The sequence below is a fragment of the Abramis brama genome (assembly GCF_963993115.1).
Source record: "Abramis brama genome assembly, chromosome: 15".
Lineage (NCBI taxonomy): Eukaryota > Metazoa > Chordata > Actinopteri > Cypriniformes > Leuciscidae > Abramis > Abramis brama.
In genome coordinates this window covers 3,607,825-3,626,014 of record NC_139977.1, presented here as the reverse complement: position 1 = coordinate 3,626,014, position 18,190 = coordinate 3,607,825, and the positions used below count along the sequence as shown (strand labels likewise).

The following is an 18,190-nucleotide window of genomic DNA, read 5'->3' as shown; positions in this document are numbered from 1 at the left end:
AAGCAACTAGTTAATAGTGAGAATTAGACCCTAAACCCTTAATTTTTTTCAATTGTAAATATATTATAAATACATGAATAGATAAAACAAAAAAGGTAAGTATGAAACATAAGATCACAATTCTGTCCACAATTCTTTTTTAGCCTGTAAAAGCAAAAGAAGTTAGATAAGATAGATAGATAAGGAGTTAGATAAGTTGAAATAGGTTATAGATTATAGGCCTATAGTGATTATAAACTCCATTCAACTTTTCCCCCCAGTCTGGAGATATAAACTTCAGTCCAGCTCCAAAAAGCATATAGACCCAACCAATGTTCACACAGTGTGTTCGTATTTCATTAAACATCTGCCTATATGATGTTAATATGTGAAGAAATACACTTCAAGAAAATTGTTTTCAACACGGATGTACTTTTCTAACAAATCCAATCTCAGATAACTGCATTAGTTAAAGTCCCCCTATGGTGAAAATCCAGCTTTTTATGTTGTTTATATGTCTATGTGGTGTTTTTAATATGCTTTAAGTCAAACCATGTGTAAATTCATAAGTCGACTCCATTGCTGAGTATTTTCTCCTTAAAACTGCAGTGAACCAAAGACAGTCTCAAAAACGCTTTGAAATCGCTGGTGTTTCTGACGACACAAACGACCTTGTAACCAATCAGATCAACGTGTGATCGTCAACCAGTGGATCTCTGAGCTGAGTGAGTGAGTGGAGGCGGGGCTCATTTGCATATTCATAGAACCGACATACTAAATTAGGCAAGGGTGTCGAGTTATACATTCAAGATATGTATGACGATTTGTTTTTCAAGGAAAAAACTTTTAATTATGTCCTTTTGGTGATCAAAGATGATTTTTAAGGGATAAAATGATTTACTGCAGGGGGACTTTAAGCTGATTGGTTCATTGGCATGTAAACCCAGCTTGGTTAGCTATATTAATAAGAGTTTAACTCAGTAATATGTTAACTTGGTTGTCCATAACAGACCTTAAATTAGCAAACGTTTTCCAGAACCCTGCTATTATCCAGGAGTGCACGCATACAAATGTTATCCTATTAATCAACTGACAAAATCATGTTTTGTATTTTTTTTAATCTTTGGATGATGCTAAGACACTAATTCATGCATTTCCTGTCTTATTGTAATATACTGGTGTATAGCTAATACAAAATGCAGCAGCCAGAGTACCAATGAAACTAAAAAAGAACAGAGTATTTTACACCGGTTTTAAAGAAGTTGCATTGGTTCCAGTTCACTATAGATTATTTTATTAATTTATAAAACACTGCATAATCTGGCACCTTTATATGTTACAGACTGTCTGTCAAGATTCCAAATTCTAGTTTAAGATCCTCTAGTCCTTTGGCACATATACAGTAAATCTCAAACAGTCTGGTGGTGTTTCTTTCACCCACTATTGTCTACCAAATGAAGTGAGAGAGGCAACTAGCATTCATATTTTAAAAGGCAGGTTAAGACAAATCTTTTTAAAGTTGCTTATGGGTATATTGATATTGTGTATAATTGTGTGAATGTGTGTTTATTTTACCTTGTGAACCTTTTATGGTTGCTTTGGAGTATTTTTATATTGATATTGTGTGTAATTGTATTGCCAAAATTTGTTTTTACCTTGTGAAGCACTTTGAGCTGCCTTTTATGTATGACAATAAAAGTTTATTATTATTATTATTATTATTATTATCAATAACTTGATAGTAAGAAACCTTTATTAACCTGCACCATGACTTCAGAAAGTTAACTACTGAATGTCTTAATAACTGAGTATTGTTGATCTCCTTCCTTAAGTAAAATTCCCTAAAGCTTCGGAGGAAAAACTTGGACAAGCCTATCTGTATTTTTTTGCTGTCTTAAGAAAATTGGTATTAATCGAAAACCATTACGTGTCGGAAGCGCTTGACGAACACACAGCCTCAAAAGGATGGCTAAATGTAATCCTCCGGAGAGTTCTGCATTTGTGCATCATCCAAATGAGTAGGATGACACTGCAGTGATTTCAGCACTTCTCAGAGGAAATAACCTTATTGTGCCCACCCAAATCAAAGTTTCTTTTCAAAGTAGAGATATCTGAATATTCTTCCTAAAAGTTAGTATTATTAAATAAAAAATTGTACTGCTTCGCCAAAACTGACAAATGTGAAAAGTAACTGAAGATTCCACATTTTCCACACAGCTCCAGATAAAAAGTAAAGCATGCATTTTCTTTGAAACATAATTTTTCTTATGATTTCGGTCTTGTTGTATTTCAAATTAAAAGAACAAGTGGGCTTATGTCGTGTGCAGGCTTCAAGGGTGATGTGATGATTGAGAGGTCAGCCTGGGTCATGGTTAATATCTGATCTTATGTTGGCCCAAACTATTTAAAGCGTTTGAAAATGGGAGAAGGTAGTGCTTCATTTCTTAATTTCTAGCTAAATTCCAGTTAAAGGTAAATGCACATTGCACAGCCATATGCAGTGCAGATATCATCCCCAGGGCCAAAACTCTGCAGATTTGAGGAAATTAAGTGAAATACTAAACAGAGATAAGTCCTTGCAATCTACAAGAAAGTAAATCTGACTGACTTTAAAGGATTAGTTCACTTCAGAATGAAAATTTCCTGATAATTTACTCACCCCCACGTCATCCAAGATGTTCATGTTGTTCTTTAGTCGAAAAGAAATGAAGGTTTTTGAGGAAAACATTCCAGGATTTTTCTCCATATAGTGACTTCAATGGGGTCCAACGGGTCGAAGGTCCAAATGTGAGTTTCAGTGCAGCTTCAAAGTCTCGACACGATCCAGCCGAGGAATAAGAGTCTGATCTAGACAAACCATCCGCCATTTAAAAAAAATATATATATATACATTTATATACTTTTTAACCACAAATGCTTGTCTTGCACTAGCTGTGATGCGACACACATTACGTGATCACGTTGAAAGGTCACGTGTGTTCCGGTTCAACCAACCAACACTAGGTCGGTTTGATTATGTTACACCTTTCAGCGTGAATAAAACTAAACAGAACATGACTGTGACACTGTGAGGTCTGGTGGATGTTCAAAAGAAGAATTTAACATGATAGAGCAGCAGTGAGGGCAGTTGTGAAGAAAAAGTTTTGTAGAACTCGACACAGAAACCGTGTGGCCCTGGGGTCTTATCATTCTGCATATAGTTTAATTGATTCCTCTATTTTCTGGGATTGTAGAGATTTTTCTAGGTTCCTTCTTTTTTCTTGCTTAATGCTGGGGATAAACTTCCAACATAGAGTACTCATCTTAAGGGAATTCTACTGTGTATAAATCTGAGTAGTATTTTTGAAAGGTATAGGTAATTTCAGGGGGATCCACTGCTATCTTTTGAGTTGTTTTCCTAACATTAGGCACTGTATATGCTGAGATGCCACTTTTGGCAAACAAAGGTGGTCAATGAGAATTCACCCCCATTCACCCATATTTCAAATATTTGTATAGTCCAGGAGTGTCCAATCCTTATCCTGGAGGGCCACTGTCCAGAAGAGTTCAGCTCCAACCCCAATTAAACACACCTGAACCAGATAATCAAGGTCTTACTAGGATTACTAGTAAGGCAGGTGTGTTGAGGCAAGTTAGAGCTTAACTCTTCTGGGCCGATTATGGACACCCCTGAACTATACAAATATTTGAAATATGGGTGAGTGGGGGTGAATTCTCATTGACCACCTTTGTTTGTCTTGACCTAGAAACAGCTCTGCATCTTATGTGTTGTTTGAAGTCTATCACATCCTTCCCAGACAGCAACAGTCTCAGATCCGGGCCACATCTGGTACATGTGGATTCAATGCGTACCAGATGTGGGCCGGATCAGGGCCGACACTATATTGCTGTCTGGGTTGTTGTAACTTACATATACCCGTCCCTAAAACATATGTCATTATTGTGATTTAAGAGTGCTTAAAGTTGCTGCTATTGTAGAAACCTGTGCTGCATGAAAGGATTGAGATGTTAAGATCTTCTTATGTAAGTGTTGCATAGCAAACATTTTCACATACTGTGTGGAATTATGGGTTTTAAAGCTTGGAAGTGGCTTTAAATCCACTTCCTTCTGAGGGGAATAAAATAGATTTTTTCATCTTGGCGTGATAGTGATGAAGCATGAACATGTTCCTTGTTTTGTGTTTGGACTTTTATGTTGAAGTTCTTTTGAGGTTGTTCCCTGCTAGCTTTGTATATGGACTTTTAGTTTGTAATGTTGTTATGTTCCTGTTTCCGGTTACCCTTTGTGATTCCCTGATTGTTCGCACCTGTGTCTTGTTAGCCTGATTATTCCTTTCGTTTGAGGCAAGGTCGAAATGGGAATTTCCTAAATGCTTGAAATGTCCCACTTCTGACCTCTGTGAGTTCCAGTCAATCACACTTCACATATGTTGACCTCATGATTTTGCCATAACTCAATAAGAACTCTTTGTGTAAAATTATAGCAAAGCTGATGAAAAGCTAAAATTAAGGTATCATTATATAAACGTAAAGTCTTAGTTTGTTAAAGATGCCGCCATCTTGGAAGTGGCATGACATGGCAGGAAGGGATTGATTGATCTGCCCTGAGTTCACAGGTCAAACGGCGTCCCACATGTTATTTTCAAGTAGGAGGTGGAAAAAATCTGAATTCCAAGTTGTCTGGAGGGTAATATAAGCCCTTGTGTTTCCTCTGTTAAGTCAAGTCTTGTCCATGGATGCGTTGGTGGTGTGCTCAGTTCTGGTTCTTTTTTATTTATTTTTTCATTTTTTGTTATTATTAAATGAAAAATGAATACTGCATTTGGGTCCTGCTCTACCTTGAGTTCACCCCAACTTTACAGATTGTGCCATATACTTCAATGCTTATGACCAAAACAGACCACTTCAATGAGGTTTATAAGAAGCGTGACTTGCTTCTTTAATAATGTTCTTTAATATAAATGATAACTTTCACAAAAATTATGAAACTTTATTTTCATGGGGTGTACCATTTTTTTCACAGCACAGTAAATATTTTCCATTTTGAATGTTGAAAACTAGAAGTACTCATGCTTTTCTTTTAATATATGTGAAAAATCTCTTTATATATATATTTTAGATCACCAGAAGCTGGACAGGGAGGCTAGGATCTGCAGACTGCTGAAGCACTCCAATATTGGTAAGTTATCAAGCCATCTAAATGAGATCGTAACATAAACTTGTTTTTATATGAAGCCAATTGAAGGCATGATGGGTTTGAGGATCTGAGACCGTTTTCTATTATCATTTGTAATGCAGAGGTAGGAGGAGAGTAATAATAACTAGCTACATTTCGTAGGACATTAGCCCAATAGGGAAATATGCATAATTAATTCTGATCAATAAAAGCATTTGGATTGAGTAACTGATTTGGGGGATTCCTGACAGAATCAGCCTCAGACATCTGACTAACAGAATGAGAATGTCTATAGACTATAAAAGGATTTAACTCTCTTGGCCATAGACAATAACATGTCCTGATGCAATTCTTTGAGGCTCCAGTTCCTCCTGTGTTGATGAGAGAGTACCAGATGAAAAAGGTCTTTGGTGAATGGAAAGGCAAAGCCGCAGCCTGGCACAAACAAACTCAAGGGGTCCTTCGAAGACTTCTAGCTCAGCATTCATGTCAGAATTTCAAATTCTTCCTTTTCCCACTGTATTCATAGCCAGTGATCTTTTAAAGCGTGTGTATGTCACACCCTCAGGAGTTGAGTGAGCCCGTAAGGAGTTGTACTTTCAGATCGAAAGTTTACTATCCTTTGTCTTTTATCAGGGTGCTTTGCATATGAAATTGGATTGGGTGTTAACAGAAAATCTTCATATAATAATATAATAGTAACCAAGTTAGCAAAATATAATGTCAATTAACATACAGGAAATTAATATTGCAGCTCATAGAAACCAAACATGTTATTGTCAGGATGTTATGTTTTGTTCTTTGTGTTTGTGTCTGTCTTGCCAATTGACCTAGTCCCCTTAGTAGGCCTATGTGTCGGTTTGATTCAGTTCACCTGTTGTTGATTAATTAATTAATTAGTTCCCTCAGTTGGTTGTGTGTATAATAATGCTGCATTCATGCCATGTCGTAATTATAGTAGTTTCAAGATGACAACACGTGACGTTATATTCGGAGCTGTTCACGTCCTCGAACTGGGAATTAAGCGTTTCTATGGCACCACTATCAATGCCTAAATGACACATGGTACAAGTAGGAGCTCTCAAACAATTCCCATCTTACAAGTTGTAATTATGAGCTCTACGAGGACGTGAATGCTTTTTACAAGTTGAAATCATGTAATAGCGGTAATTACAACATGGCGTGGACGCACCTATAGTCCCTGATGTGTTCTTTGTCCGGTCTCGTTGATGTAAAGTGGTTGTTTTCTTGTCTCCTGAGTTTCTATGATCTGTGATCTGAAGAATTTTTGGATTAAAGACTTTTTGTTTGTGTGAAATACTAATTTCCTAAAGAATATGTGAGTATTGCTTCAAAACTCACTGCCACAATGTTGCCTCATATCGTTCCCTTTTCATGTGTATGTAACAATTGTGTATGAGTCTTAGTAAAAAGATCACCCCATGTCTCATTCTTTTGCCGAAATATGGCTAGGTCATGTTATAATGCGGTTGCTAGGGTGCTCTGAATGGTTGCTAAGGCATGGCAAGGCAGTTGCTATGGTAATACTGACTACTTGCTGAACTGAGCGAATAGAGTGAACTCTAGTCTGCATGACACTGAGAATGGTTTAGAGGGATATCTTCGGATGTACAGTATGTACGACTCTTAAAAAATGCTGTCCCTCACACTTTTTCTTTTTGGCCCATATCTGCTAATCAATTAAATGAATTATTTTTGTTTGTTTGTTCTTGCTAGCTTTTTGAGGTGCATACTAAAATATTATATGCAAATGACTTATGACAGGTTAGAGTAAGTAAAAGAGGCAGAGAGATGAAATGGATGTGCACATGGGCATGGAGGGGTTCAGAAGCTAGATCTTTTTTTTTTATTCTAGCTCTATGGCTGCAGAGTTGACTTTAATTAGTTTTACAGCGCAATCTAATGGCCGATTCTCACCAGATTTGGTACACAGTGTAATATATACACTGCCAATGGATCTGCCAAATTTCATAATCATCAGTCATTCACAAATTGAAGTTGCAGGAATTTGATTGGCTACTGGCGGCCATTTTTGTTGCTTTGTGCGATTAAGGTTTTTAAAGCTTTTATAGGACTTACCCCAAAAAAGATACACATCAAATGATATTTTCCTTGATCAAACAGTTTGAGAAAGCATAAATGGCTTTGTAAATGCAAATGCAAGTGACCCTAGCCTAGATATTTTAAAAGTTATTGAAGTCAAGGCAACATTGAATGTTGAAAAAAGCATAAATTGCATTGTTAAAAAAAATAAAAAAGACTCCAAGCAAAGGCACAATATGTAAGCGAATAAAATATCCAAAAAGCACTTGAACAATGTTATACATTTTGTTGACCTGTGTATTTATGTTATCCCAAATGTTTCCAACAATGTTTAAATCAAGAGAAATCAGCTATTTTAACCAGTGTAACGGCCCTTGTCATTGCGTCGCCTGTCAATGATGTCATATCTGCGATGTCAAATCTACCCTCGATTTCCGGTTTTACTTCCAAACACCAAAGACGCTTTTATATATTATGTGTTTTATTAGATAGGTGAGCAACAGTTTAGATACATTTATTGACAGAAAACTAATCATTGTTATATAAATCAACACGGTTAGTCTTATTGTTTCTTGTTTTGCCTTTTCTCCACCAGACAATATATTTGTCAGCAGGGTGTGCAGGAACAGATGATGAAGTTCAAATGTAGTTTTTAATAATCCACACAACAATAACAGGGCAGAAGAGAAACACCTTAACGCAAATGTGACCAGACTACAAACAGAGGAAAAGGATGAACTTAAGGACTGACACAATTAAAGGTTATTAACAATACACAGCTGAAACAAACAAACTCATGATGATGGTGACCATGGTAACAAAGAAGTGGTGGGAAAATCAAAAAAAGGAAGACATGTGACTAATGAAATCATGAATGTCCATGAAAGCTAAAACAAACTGACCATAACTGTAACAATATTGTAAATCTAATTGCACGCCACTTAGCAACACAAGTCATCCAGCTTTTATTAATATGATATTCTAATATCGATCTAGCTTAGCCTACTGTAGTGTGCAACAAGTATCACAGCCACTGAGTGAATGCACAGTGTAGCGTTATAACATAGTTTTCAACACACTTAAATGTATTTTTTTAATAGTATGATTGTTTTGACCAAGTAAAACAGCGCTGCATTACCCCATAACTTTAATTCATCACATAAAGTGACCTGCATGAGTAGTAATTCAGCACTCGTGGCTGTTTCATTAGAATTAGAAATAAAATAATGTGAATTTAAGTGATCAAACATAACTGTAACAGGTTCAGGGAAGTAGGAGGCAAGAACGGCAAATGTTAAATGTCACTTTAATAATAAAATAAACAATTAAACAAAAGGAGTAGTCCAAGAAAAACGTACCTGTGGCATCATTTTTGCAGAATGCAAAATACGTTGCGTCGTACACGTTTCGCTACAGTTTTAAAGTGAAATGTTCAGTGAGTGAAGAACAAGAAGAACAATCCTAAAAACAATATCTGTAAGAAAACCATAAGGAACAAAAATGACTTCTAGATCATGTTTTCTCTTTTTCTCTTTTCCATGCAAACCACAACCGTCGATTCTTCACCAGTGCGACTGCATGACAGCATCTCAGAGGAAGGCCACCATTACCTCATCTTCGACTTGTAAGTTTCTCTGACCAACCATACCAGATAAAAAGCATCTTAGCATTTTATGTAAACTATACATTTACATGTGAGTAAATGCATGATTTGTTTTCAGAAATTGCTGAATACATTTACTTGCCTGTGCTAATGTCAGGGTTTATGTGGGAATAGCTAATGACTTTGGGTGGATACAATAGATATCTTTCTTCGGTAACACTTTACAATAAGGTTCCTTTATTAAACATTAGTAAACGTATTAACTAACATGAACTAACAATGAGCAATACATTTACTACTGTTTTTGTTAATCTTTGTTAATGTTAGTTAATCAAAATAAAGCTGTTCATGTTAGTTCACAGTGCATTACCTAATGTTAACAAGATTTTAATAAAGTATTAGTAAATGTTGAAATTAACATTAACAAAGATGAACAAATGCTGTATAAGTGCAGTTCATTATTAGTTAATGTTAACTAATGTAGTTAACTAATGAACCTTATTGTAAAGTGTTACCCTTTCTTCATATTGAAATAATTACAGCACTTACTGTATGACACCTTCATAAAACTTTTGTCTTAAAATTTCCAGATGTTGAAAAGCATAAGGGTGTTTCTTAGACTTCAGGCATTTTAATCTAACAGTGATTATTAGAACTAACAAATTTCAGCTTTTGGTGACACTTTATTTTAACGTGCCCCTTTTACAGTTAAATTACACATTGGTACAGAGTAATATTAATTAACAACATGTAGCCTACTTAATATAGGGTTAGGGTTTGTTTTAGTGTCAGTTGCTTGTAGTTACACATAATTTACTGTTAACACTATAATAAATACATGTAACGTGTAATGAGACGACATTAAAAGAAAGTGTTACCCAACTTTTTTTCTTCTTTTTTTCTTGTTATATTAAGATCATATTGCAACTGCTTTGGAAAAGTTTTGCCACATTGACAAAGTCAACATACTTATGTTGTATTTATTATGTACACTATACTACACAGAAGACTAGCATATACATATATCTAGCATAGACATATCTAGCATAGATATTTTGAAAGTCATTGGAGTCAAGGCAACATTGTTTCTAAACTCTGTTTACTTTCATTGTATGGATATGAAGTTTAAACAGTAAAGTTTGACCTAAAACCATGAGACTGGTTTCTTTATATTCCATGGGCCGTACCAGATCGAATGATTGGTACTGTACCCATATGGTTAGGAAACTTGGTATTTCATTGGCCCTAACCCTAACCCTTAATAAGTTCAGTGCCAGCACCACCTAGTTGCCAAAATATAACAATGTTTAAAAGTGCTTGTATAATTTTTTTCATTTCTGTTAAATTTGGCCTATTATGCGGAGTACTAAATCTGCTATGGTCTGCCATATTACATATCCTCCATTTTTAATTTTAATGAAAGCATTTTTTTTTTTTACTTCTTTTTAAAATGTGGCTCACATCATTTTGACACCATGCCAAGTTATGAAAATATTTTTGATTGTTGTCTAAAGCCTTAACAAATCTAATGACTTTAGTGACAGTAAAAGCAATTTACGTTACATTAATAATTCTGCTCGGTTTTTATTTATTTTATTTTTTTATACCTAAAATCAATATATGCAATCACATTTTTAGCCACTGTTGTGTATGATTATTGATTTTTTAATATGATTCATTTTATTTTTGTACTGTCACAAAAACACCCTGGTATACACCATGTTAGTAGACGAATTAAATGAACTAGTGAGAGTGTGAAAAGCGAAAAGTTCACAGGGTCAGACGTTCCTATAGAAGTATAATAAATAATCCTTCAACTAGTGCTGATTCTTGTCGTCTGGTCCAGAGTAACGGGTGGTGAGCTGTTTGAAGACATTGTTGCCAGGGAATATTACAGCGAAGCAGATGCCAGGTGGGTGGGCTATCATCAGCATAACACAAACTCACTCTATGTATAAAAGAATTACACAAATAATGTCAAATATGCAAATGCATAAATGCACACTAACTTAAATAATCCAAAGTTAAGTCTCCTTGCCTTGACAAGAGCCAGATAACTCACAAATTTTGCACAACTATCCATAAAACTGCCATTTTTGCATTTTCATCAGACTGCATAAAATTCACTTTAGTAAAACAGAAATAGCTTCCTTATTTTTACAGTAAGCAAAGCAAAAGAAACTGGAATGTCCAGTGTGAAAGTCCAGCGTGGCCAATATATTCCCCTGTATTTGAGTAAAAGTTTTCTCTTTCTTTTCTTTTTTTGCCTGAAGCCACTGCATACAGCAGATTTTGGAGGCTGTTCTTCATTGCCATCAGATGGGTGTCGTTCACAGAGACTTAAAGGTATTTTATTATGATTGACCATAAATGTCTTTTAGTAGCACTCATTATGGGCCGAGCACAACAAAATATATGCTGCAAAAATATATCATTAATTTGACAAAATGTTTTTTTAATCGGTTTGAATGAATGATTAAATACTTCACTTGTTTCATTACTGGATGAATCAGCGTTTTTGAACGAATCTCTTGAGTGAATGATTCAATGACAACACATTTTTTTAACAGTCTTGTCGCCACCTACTGGTGTAACGATGTAATCGATACAATCTTTATTTAAAGTATCCAGTTACTTTTAAAGGTGATTTTGATGGCTTCCGTAGACATCAGTGTTTATATCCGAACTATAAACTTTATTCCCAGTACTTCTGTGATAATTTGAATTATTGAATGACAGAAATAATGATACTGTGAAGCTGTTTCTTACTTAAACATGACAACTGCTGTCTCTTGATCAGAACGCAGATCTGAATGTTCGCTGTGATCGTACTTGTCAAAGGTTTAATAGACACAGGCGAATCATTGTCATTTAGGAATAAGATCGCGTGCATGTTTGAATCGAGATCGCTATCTTTTAATGATTAATCATGCAGTTCTAATCTAAATGCTCTCAGATGCTCTATCAGTGTGTAGGTAATAATATATCAACTGATCTTACTGTTTAGAGACATAACAACTAAGGGCTATTTTACATACAGTATACTGCATAAGCAAAACGTTCTCATTATAGCGGCCTTATCTAACAGGTTAACACATTCACACTGGGAGTGAGAGACATGCAGTGAGATGCCACAATTGGCTCATTTTTATCTTTTCTTCAGTACGACTCATGCTAAATTCATAAGCTCTGACTATATCTAGAAAAAAAACCACTAGGAAACTTAAAAAGACACAAATATAATTCTAAAATCTGAATGCAGTCGACTAAAGCAGCCAAGACTCAGCAAGTTGGGGTCTCACAAGGATTTAAAAAAGTTTTAAAAAAATAAAACTACTTATAATACAATTGCTTATACCTTTAAACATATAAACTTTTGATTGTGCTGTTTCCAAATGGTTGTGGTATTGTCTACACTGCACTGTGTATTCAGGTACAGAAGCCCCAGTGACATTTAAGTCTTAGATCTGGGAATTTACGGTCAATTATAACAGCAATGGTCATTGACAGAAGAGTTTCTGCTCTGCAGATATTGCTCAACGCTAGTACGATATACAGTACACATGGCAGTACATTGAATATGACTAGCCAAGTCAATGTACAAAATCGACTCAAAGAGAATACAATTGTTTTGTCTTTTATTAATTAACTTTAGTGAAATACTACTCCAATATGTATGTTCTAATATGTTGGAAGAAAAAAAAGCACTTTAATATTTTTCTTTTTTGTCCCGTTTGTTTCCATGTTTCTAGCCAGAGAACCTGCTTCTGGCTTCCAAATCCAAAGGCGCAGCTGTGAAGTTAGCAGACTTTGGCCTTGCCATTGAGGTTGAAGGGGAACAACAGGCCTGGTTTGGTAATGACCCATTTATTATACCACCAAACAGCATTAATATGGAATTGCAAAAAAAACAAACATAGATTAACACTACAAAGATATCTTCACATAATATTGAGTATATGAATTGCTACGCTTAGTGTTGTTTTTGGCGGCCTGTTTTAATTTTAGTTTTAGTCTAGTCTTTGTGTCAAGCTGTCATTTTAGTTTTTATTAGTTTTAGTCACGTTCATACTCTTTTTAGTCTAGTCAAGTTTAAGTCGACGAAAAGTGATGACATTTTAGTCTAGTTTTAGTCGACGAAAACTGATGACATTTTAGTCTAGTTTTAGTCAATGAAAATTGTATTTTAGTCTCTTTTTAGTAATGCAATTCTATTTAACCCAGTCAATATAGAATTTCAAACAAGGTTATCTTATTATATTTAGTATATTTAGGGCTGTGACAGTGGCAGTTTTTTTTACCACTGCGGTAATGGACCAACTACCGACGGTGGTTGGGGGGTTATTTAAAAAAAATAAAAACTCGTTTTATATTTCCACACAAAGACGCGTGTTATAGCCTACCACTGCGCTTTGAGAGGGATGTGGGACACGAGCAGGAAAGAGACCATAGATCTCTTTATGATATCTTCGTGTTTTCTACTTGATGTAAATTGGTCTGAAGAGCGAATTTTATCCTCCACAAGGGCGAGATATTTAGGCTATGTTTGAGATTGCGCTGCCAGAGAAAGTGAAACTAAAAATCACCCGCGCGTGTGAAACGCGCTTTACAACTAAACTTGACGCGCCCTATGTCTAATATAACAAGCACAAACTGTGTTAAAAAGAATTTGACATGCAAGTACAAATGTAGGCTATCTGTCCTACAGCGTTTTTCTACTTTACCACAGTAAAGAATACGAATAATAGGCCTAATTAAAAGCGAACCAATGAAGAAACGTTTATAATCCCTTTAGAAAATGGGTTAGACGTGAGTGAAGATTTGGGAAAAGAAACAAGAGATTCCATGCAGGGATGAGTCACGATTTTTAGATATTCGATTAGTTTATTTAATTATAGAATATCGAATAGGTTGTGCGATTATTCTCTAAAATAAAATCTCCATGTTCTGGTGCTGATGCAGTGACGCGTTCATGTAACCAGAGACGCTGCCAATAACGCACATAACAGCTGTCACAAAGAACTGGCAAAAGTAATGATTATGAATGTGTCAAATATATCAATGAGACATTTTAATGGAATAACTAATGGAGTAATATTGTTAAATTCGCTGATAATCGGGTGACCAGATCGCAAACCAGAATTTAAACCCGACAAAGCTATGGGTTCACGCACAACTCTCTCATTCGTCGTGACGTTATAACATTTCGTCTCGTCTCGTTTTGGTCAACGAAAATGAAGAGACATTTTAGCATAGTTTTTATTTTGTAAACCACATTTAGTCTCGTTTTTATTCGTCAACAATATTGCATTATACATGTATTTTAGTCATCGTCACATCACCAGCATTTACGTCTCGTTTTCGTCAGGTGATAAAGGTTCGTTGACGACAATATTTCGTCATAATTTTCGTTGACAAAGGCAACACTAGCTATGCTGTTCTGTTCCCTTTTTCTGTTACTTTTCTGTATATTTGCACCTGTTTTGGTGCTGATTTAAATCTTTATGCATTTGATACAATTACTGTATAAATTTTAGGAGAATAAGAAAAACAATATGAGTTTATGTTCTCTTTAATATGAGTCACTTTAATGATTGCCTTTAACTTTAACGTGTGCGTTTTGACGTAATCATTGGGCCTTAGCACCATCTCATTCAGATTTCTGTCTTCAAGGTTGCAATTACATCTGGTTACTTTACAAGCCTGACTTGTTTTCCTTGTCAACTTCTCTTGATTCAGTCACAATGACAGCTCATCTTTAGGGTATACATATTAGTCGTGTAACGGTTCAAATTGCTCATGGTTCGGTTTGTATCATGATTTTAGGTTCACGGTGTCGGTACAGTTTCAATGTTTTACCGAGAACCGTTACACCCTTAATACAGTACATATAAGGCAGTGGTTTACCCAGTTTCAGCTAGGATAATGGCTGTCACTTATTTTTTCAGTGCCTGTTGGGGTTTGGTGGACTTGCCTGCTGCTGGCTTGTCAATATATAGGTTTTACTGTTACCAGTGCTCGATGTGGGAAAGAAATAAGTGCCAGTACTCCCGAGGATGGGGGTTTGGGGGTCTTCCTCGGTTGAAATCGCGTTCAGGATGAGAGGCTACTTACTGCAGAGCCACGGATGGACTGTGAAGTCCAGCTCCTCCTCACTGGACATCCAGCACTCCCCCTTTCTAGATTTAAAATTGGGCGTAATTAGTGGGGCTAGAAGGTCCAACCACTCCATATCCCCACCCATAACTCTATCCCTCCACCCATTAGATCCACAGAGGTCGAGCTGGACTAAGTTAAGCTAAACCCATGACGTCCAGACAGGGGGAGCGTGGCTCTGCATTGAGCACCACTTGTTCCAGGGAGTCCTCCTTGTTTGATAGTACCAGCAACTTGTGAGAAGCGCTGGTACGCAAGAAAAAGTGAGGGTACGCTACCGATTAAAATATAGAAGTGCCCACTTCAAGCACTGACTTTACTTGAATATAGAATTTGTTGGGTACCATTTATGCCAGAGTAACACAATCCATGTGATAACATAGCTATATCATAGTACATGGTGTTTATTTATAAAAAGATGCCTTACACTTAACATACCTTACACTTGCACATTACAATGTGATGAATATAATGAGCGGGTTACAAACCCTAGCATAACTCTAGAGTTCAGGAGGGTGGTGGAATGGAGGCGGTACAGGGGGTAGGACGGTGGTTCAGGACCAGAATCCAGCACCAATACAAGAGCCAGGGCAGAGCCAAAGACCAGGAGTCATAACCGAACCAGACAAACAAGGAGCCAAGGCAGAGCTGAAGGCCACGATGGAGCCAGCAGGACTATCCTCCTTGTTTGTCCCCGAGGTACTGATCAAGTGGAGCCAGAGGACTGAAAGGTCATTAAAACATTCTGAGGACAAAAAACCTAGGTGAAGACGAAGGGATGCAGAGCCAAAGTGACGACAAACTAGGCAGATCCAGGGGATCGGAAGACCAAGGCAGAATCGTTGGTAGCGAGGACAAAGGCAGAGTTGGCGAGAAGGAGGCCAGTGCAGCCAAAGGGGTGGAGGGTGATGTGTAGCCGGGATCCCGAATATCTGTGGCGGTACAAGAGCAATGACTGACCAAGGTGGTCAAGGGACCCCAATGGAGTCGCAGGGATTTCAGACCACGGCAGAGTCGAGGGACCGGCGAGCCACGGTGAAGCCGGCAGAACAAAGGACCAAGGAGGAGTGATAGACCCTGAACTGAAGTGGAGCCAAATAGTTATAAGTGAGTTGTCATGAGTTTATCGACCATCAGAGGCTGGGCAGACCCGATAACCGTGGTTGAGCCGGTGAGGCCAGAGGCTCACCGTGATTTTGCCAAGTAAGACATGTTAGGGTTAGCTAACTTTGACTTGACTTGACTTGACTTAGGGTTAGGGTTAGGGTTAGGAACAACATTCCTGTCCGAAAATCTTTGTCTTAACCCTATCCCTACCCCTAAACCTAACCCTACCCATAAGTTATTCCTAAAATCAGAGGGAAATGATGTATTACACTGATGTAGAAGCACATAACCCTGGTTCTAAGCTTAAACTTGACATAAACTGTAAACATGTCCCTCTAATCTGATTGGTTGATTAGAATGTTGTTCCAGGATCAACAAATCAAACCAGGAAACCAAGGAACATGGGAGAAAAAACAGAACTGAACACATACACACGCAACATCCATGGGAGGACAATGAACAACCGACCAGGAACAAGGGAAACACTGGGGTATATAAAGGCAGAACCAAACAAAGGAACAAGACACACCTGCAATCAATGACAGGGCAATCGGGCAGAAAAACTACAACATGACTACAAATACACAGGAAAACGGAACAGACAGAACTACAAAATAAGAGAGATGAACAAAACTATAGCAAATCAACCAAAATCATAATGGGAAGAAAACATCCCTTGTAATATATGTGTAACATTCCAGCAGGGATGATGAAGGGAGAGTTGAGGAAGACATCTTTGCACCAGTTTTCATTCTAATAAACACAATATTCCACACGGTGATGGAGAACACAAATGCAACAGAAACAGCTTAGCTCATAAACAAAGACAATAACCGACAAAGAGCATCAGAAAATGAGGTCACTAAATACACAAAGGAATAGTTGGATTTTTAATTTCTAGGGGATTTCTAGGGATTCCAATTATAACATGTTGTAATCAATGTAATGAATTTTGGGTAACACTTTATTTTGATGGTCCCTTTTGAACATGCTTTTGACTATAAGTAACTTTGCAACTATATGTCAACTAACTTTCATTGGAGTATAAGTAGACTGTCTGCTTAATATCTGCAAACACTTTATTGTGATGGTCCTCCAACAGACAATCTACTGACTATAAGTCATTTTGCAACTACATGTCAACTTAATCTAACCCTAACCCTACCAGTCTATTAATACTTAACTAACATTCTAATGAGAGTTAGTAGACATGTAGGTGCAACGTTACTTATAGTCAACAGAACGTGTTAAAGGGACCATCAAAATAAAGTGAAACCGAATTTTGTCATTCTAATTTTCTTATTCATTGACTTGATTGTGATGTGATTGTAGCCATGCTTTGTCAATATACATACTGTGTTTACAAGATACAGTATAAATATGCAGTAAATAATGTGGGTTTCTAAGAGTACTGTTCCAAATTTGTTCTGTTTTGAATTGTGTAATTTGACGCTCCACAATTTCATCATGTGGTCCCGGTTTGAAAGGGCATGATGCTGACTAAACTCCCATTTGCATTGTATGGGGTCCTTAAGCCTGACTGGAGACTTTTCTTGTAATAGTCTGGGAATTTAAATTGTGCAAATGTAATTATCTTCAAATTTTCTTTTTTCATGTAACTCATTTTCAATTTGTGAAATATATGCTCAAATAAAGGTTATAAATGTTTTTTTTTTTTCTGACATAAGGGTTTGCTGGCACTCCTGGTTACCTGTCCCCTGAAGTCTTACGGAAGGACCCCTATGGAAAAGCTGTGGACCTGTGGGCATGTGGTTAGTGTGTCATATTTTTGCCTCAAACACTGAAAGGATGCATGATCCGTCCTTCGGATGAGACGTTAAACCGAGGTCCTGTGGAGTCTCTGAGGTCATTAAAAATCCCATGACACTTCTCGTAAAGAGTAGGGGTGTAACCCCGGTGTCCTGGCCAAATTTCCTCCATTGGCCCTTAACAATCATGGCCTCCTAATAATCCCCATCCATTGAATTGGCTCTATCACTTTCTCTCCTCTCCACCTATATCTGGTGTGTGTGTGGTGAGCGCACTGGCACCGTTGTTCTGCGGCTGCCGTCACATTATCCAAGTGGATGTTCACACTGGTGGTG

The 18,190-nt window shown here is 36.9% G+C and overlaps 1 protein-coding gene across 3 annotated transcripts in view; it reads left to right on the top strand.

The window, feature by feature from the left end:
* Positions 1-18,190, top strand: part of camk2a (calcium/calmodulin-dependent protein kinase II alpha) — a 77,998-nt gene that overhangs the window by 39,464 nt on the left and 20,344 nt on the right. For all 3 annotated transcript variants that reach the window (XM_084137636.1, XM_084137637.1, XM_084137638.1), the window contains 6 exons: positions 5,099-5,158; positions 8,789-8,843; positions 10,669-10,734; positions 11,096-11,168; positions 12,575-12,677; positions 17,774-17,857. In XM_084137636.1, coding sequence (XP_083993762.1) covers positions 5,099-5,158; positions 8,789-8,843; positions 10,669-10,734; positions 11,096-11,168; positions 12,575-12,677; positions 17,774-17,857 — 441 coding nt within the window. The remainder of the gene's footprint in view (positions 1-5,098; positions 5,159-8,788; positions 8,844-10,668; positions 10,735-11,095; positions 11,169-12,574; positions 12,678-17,773; positions 17,858-18,190) is intronic.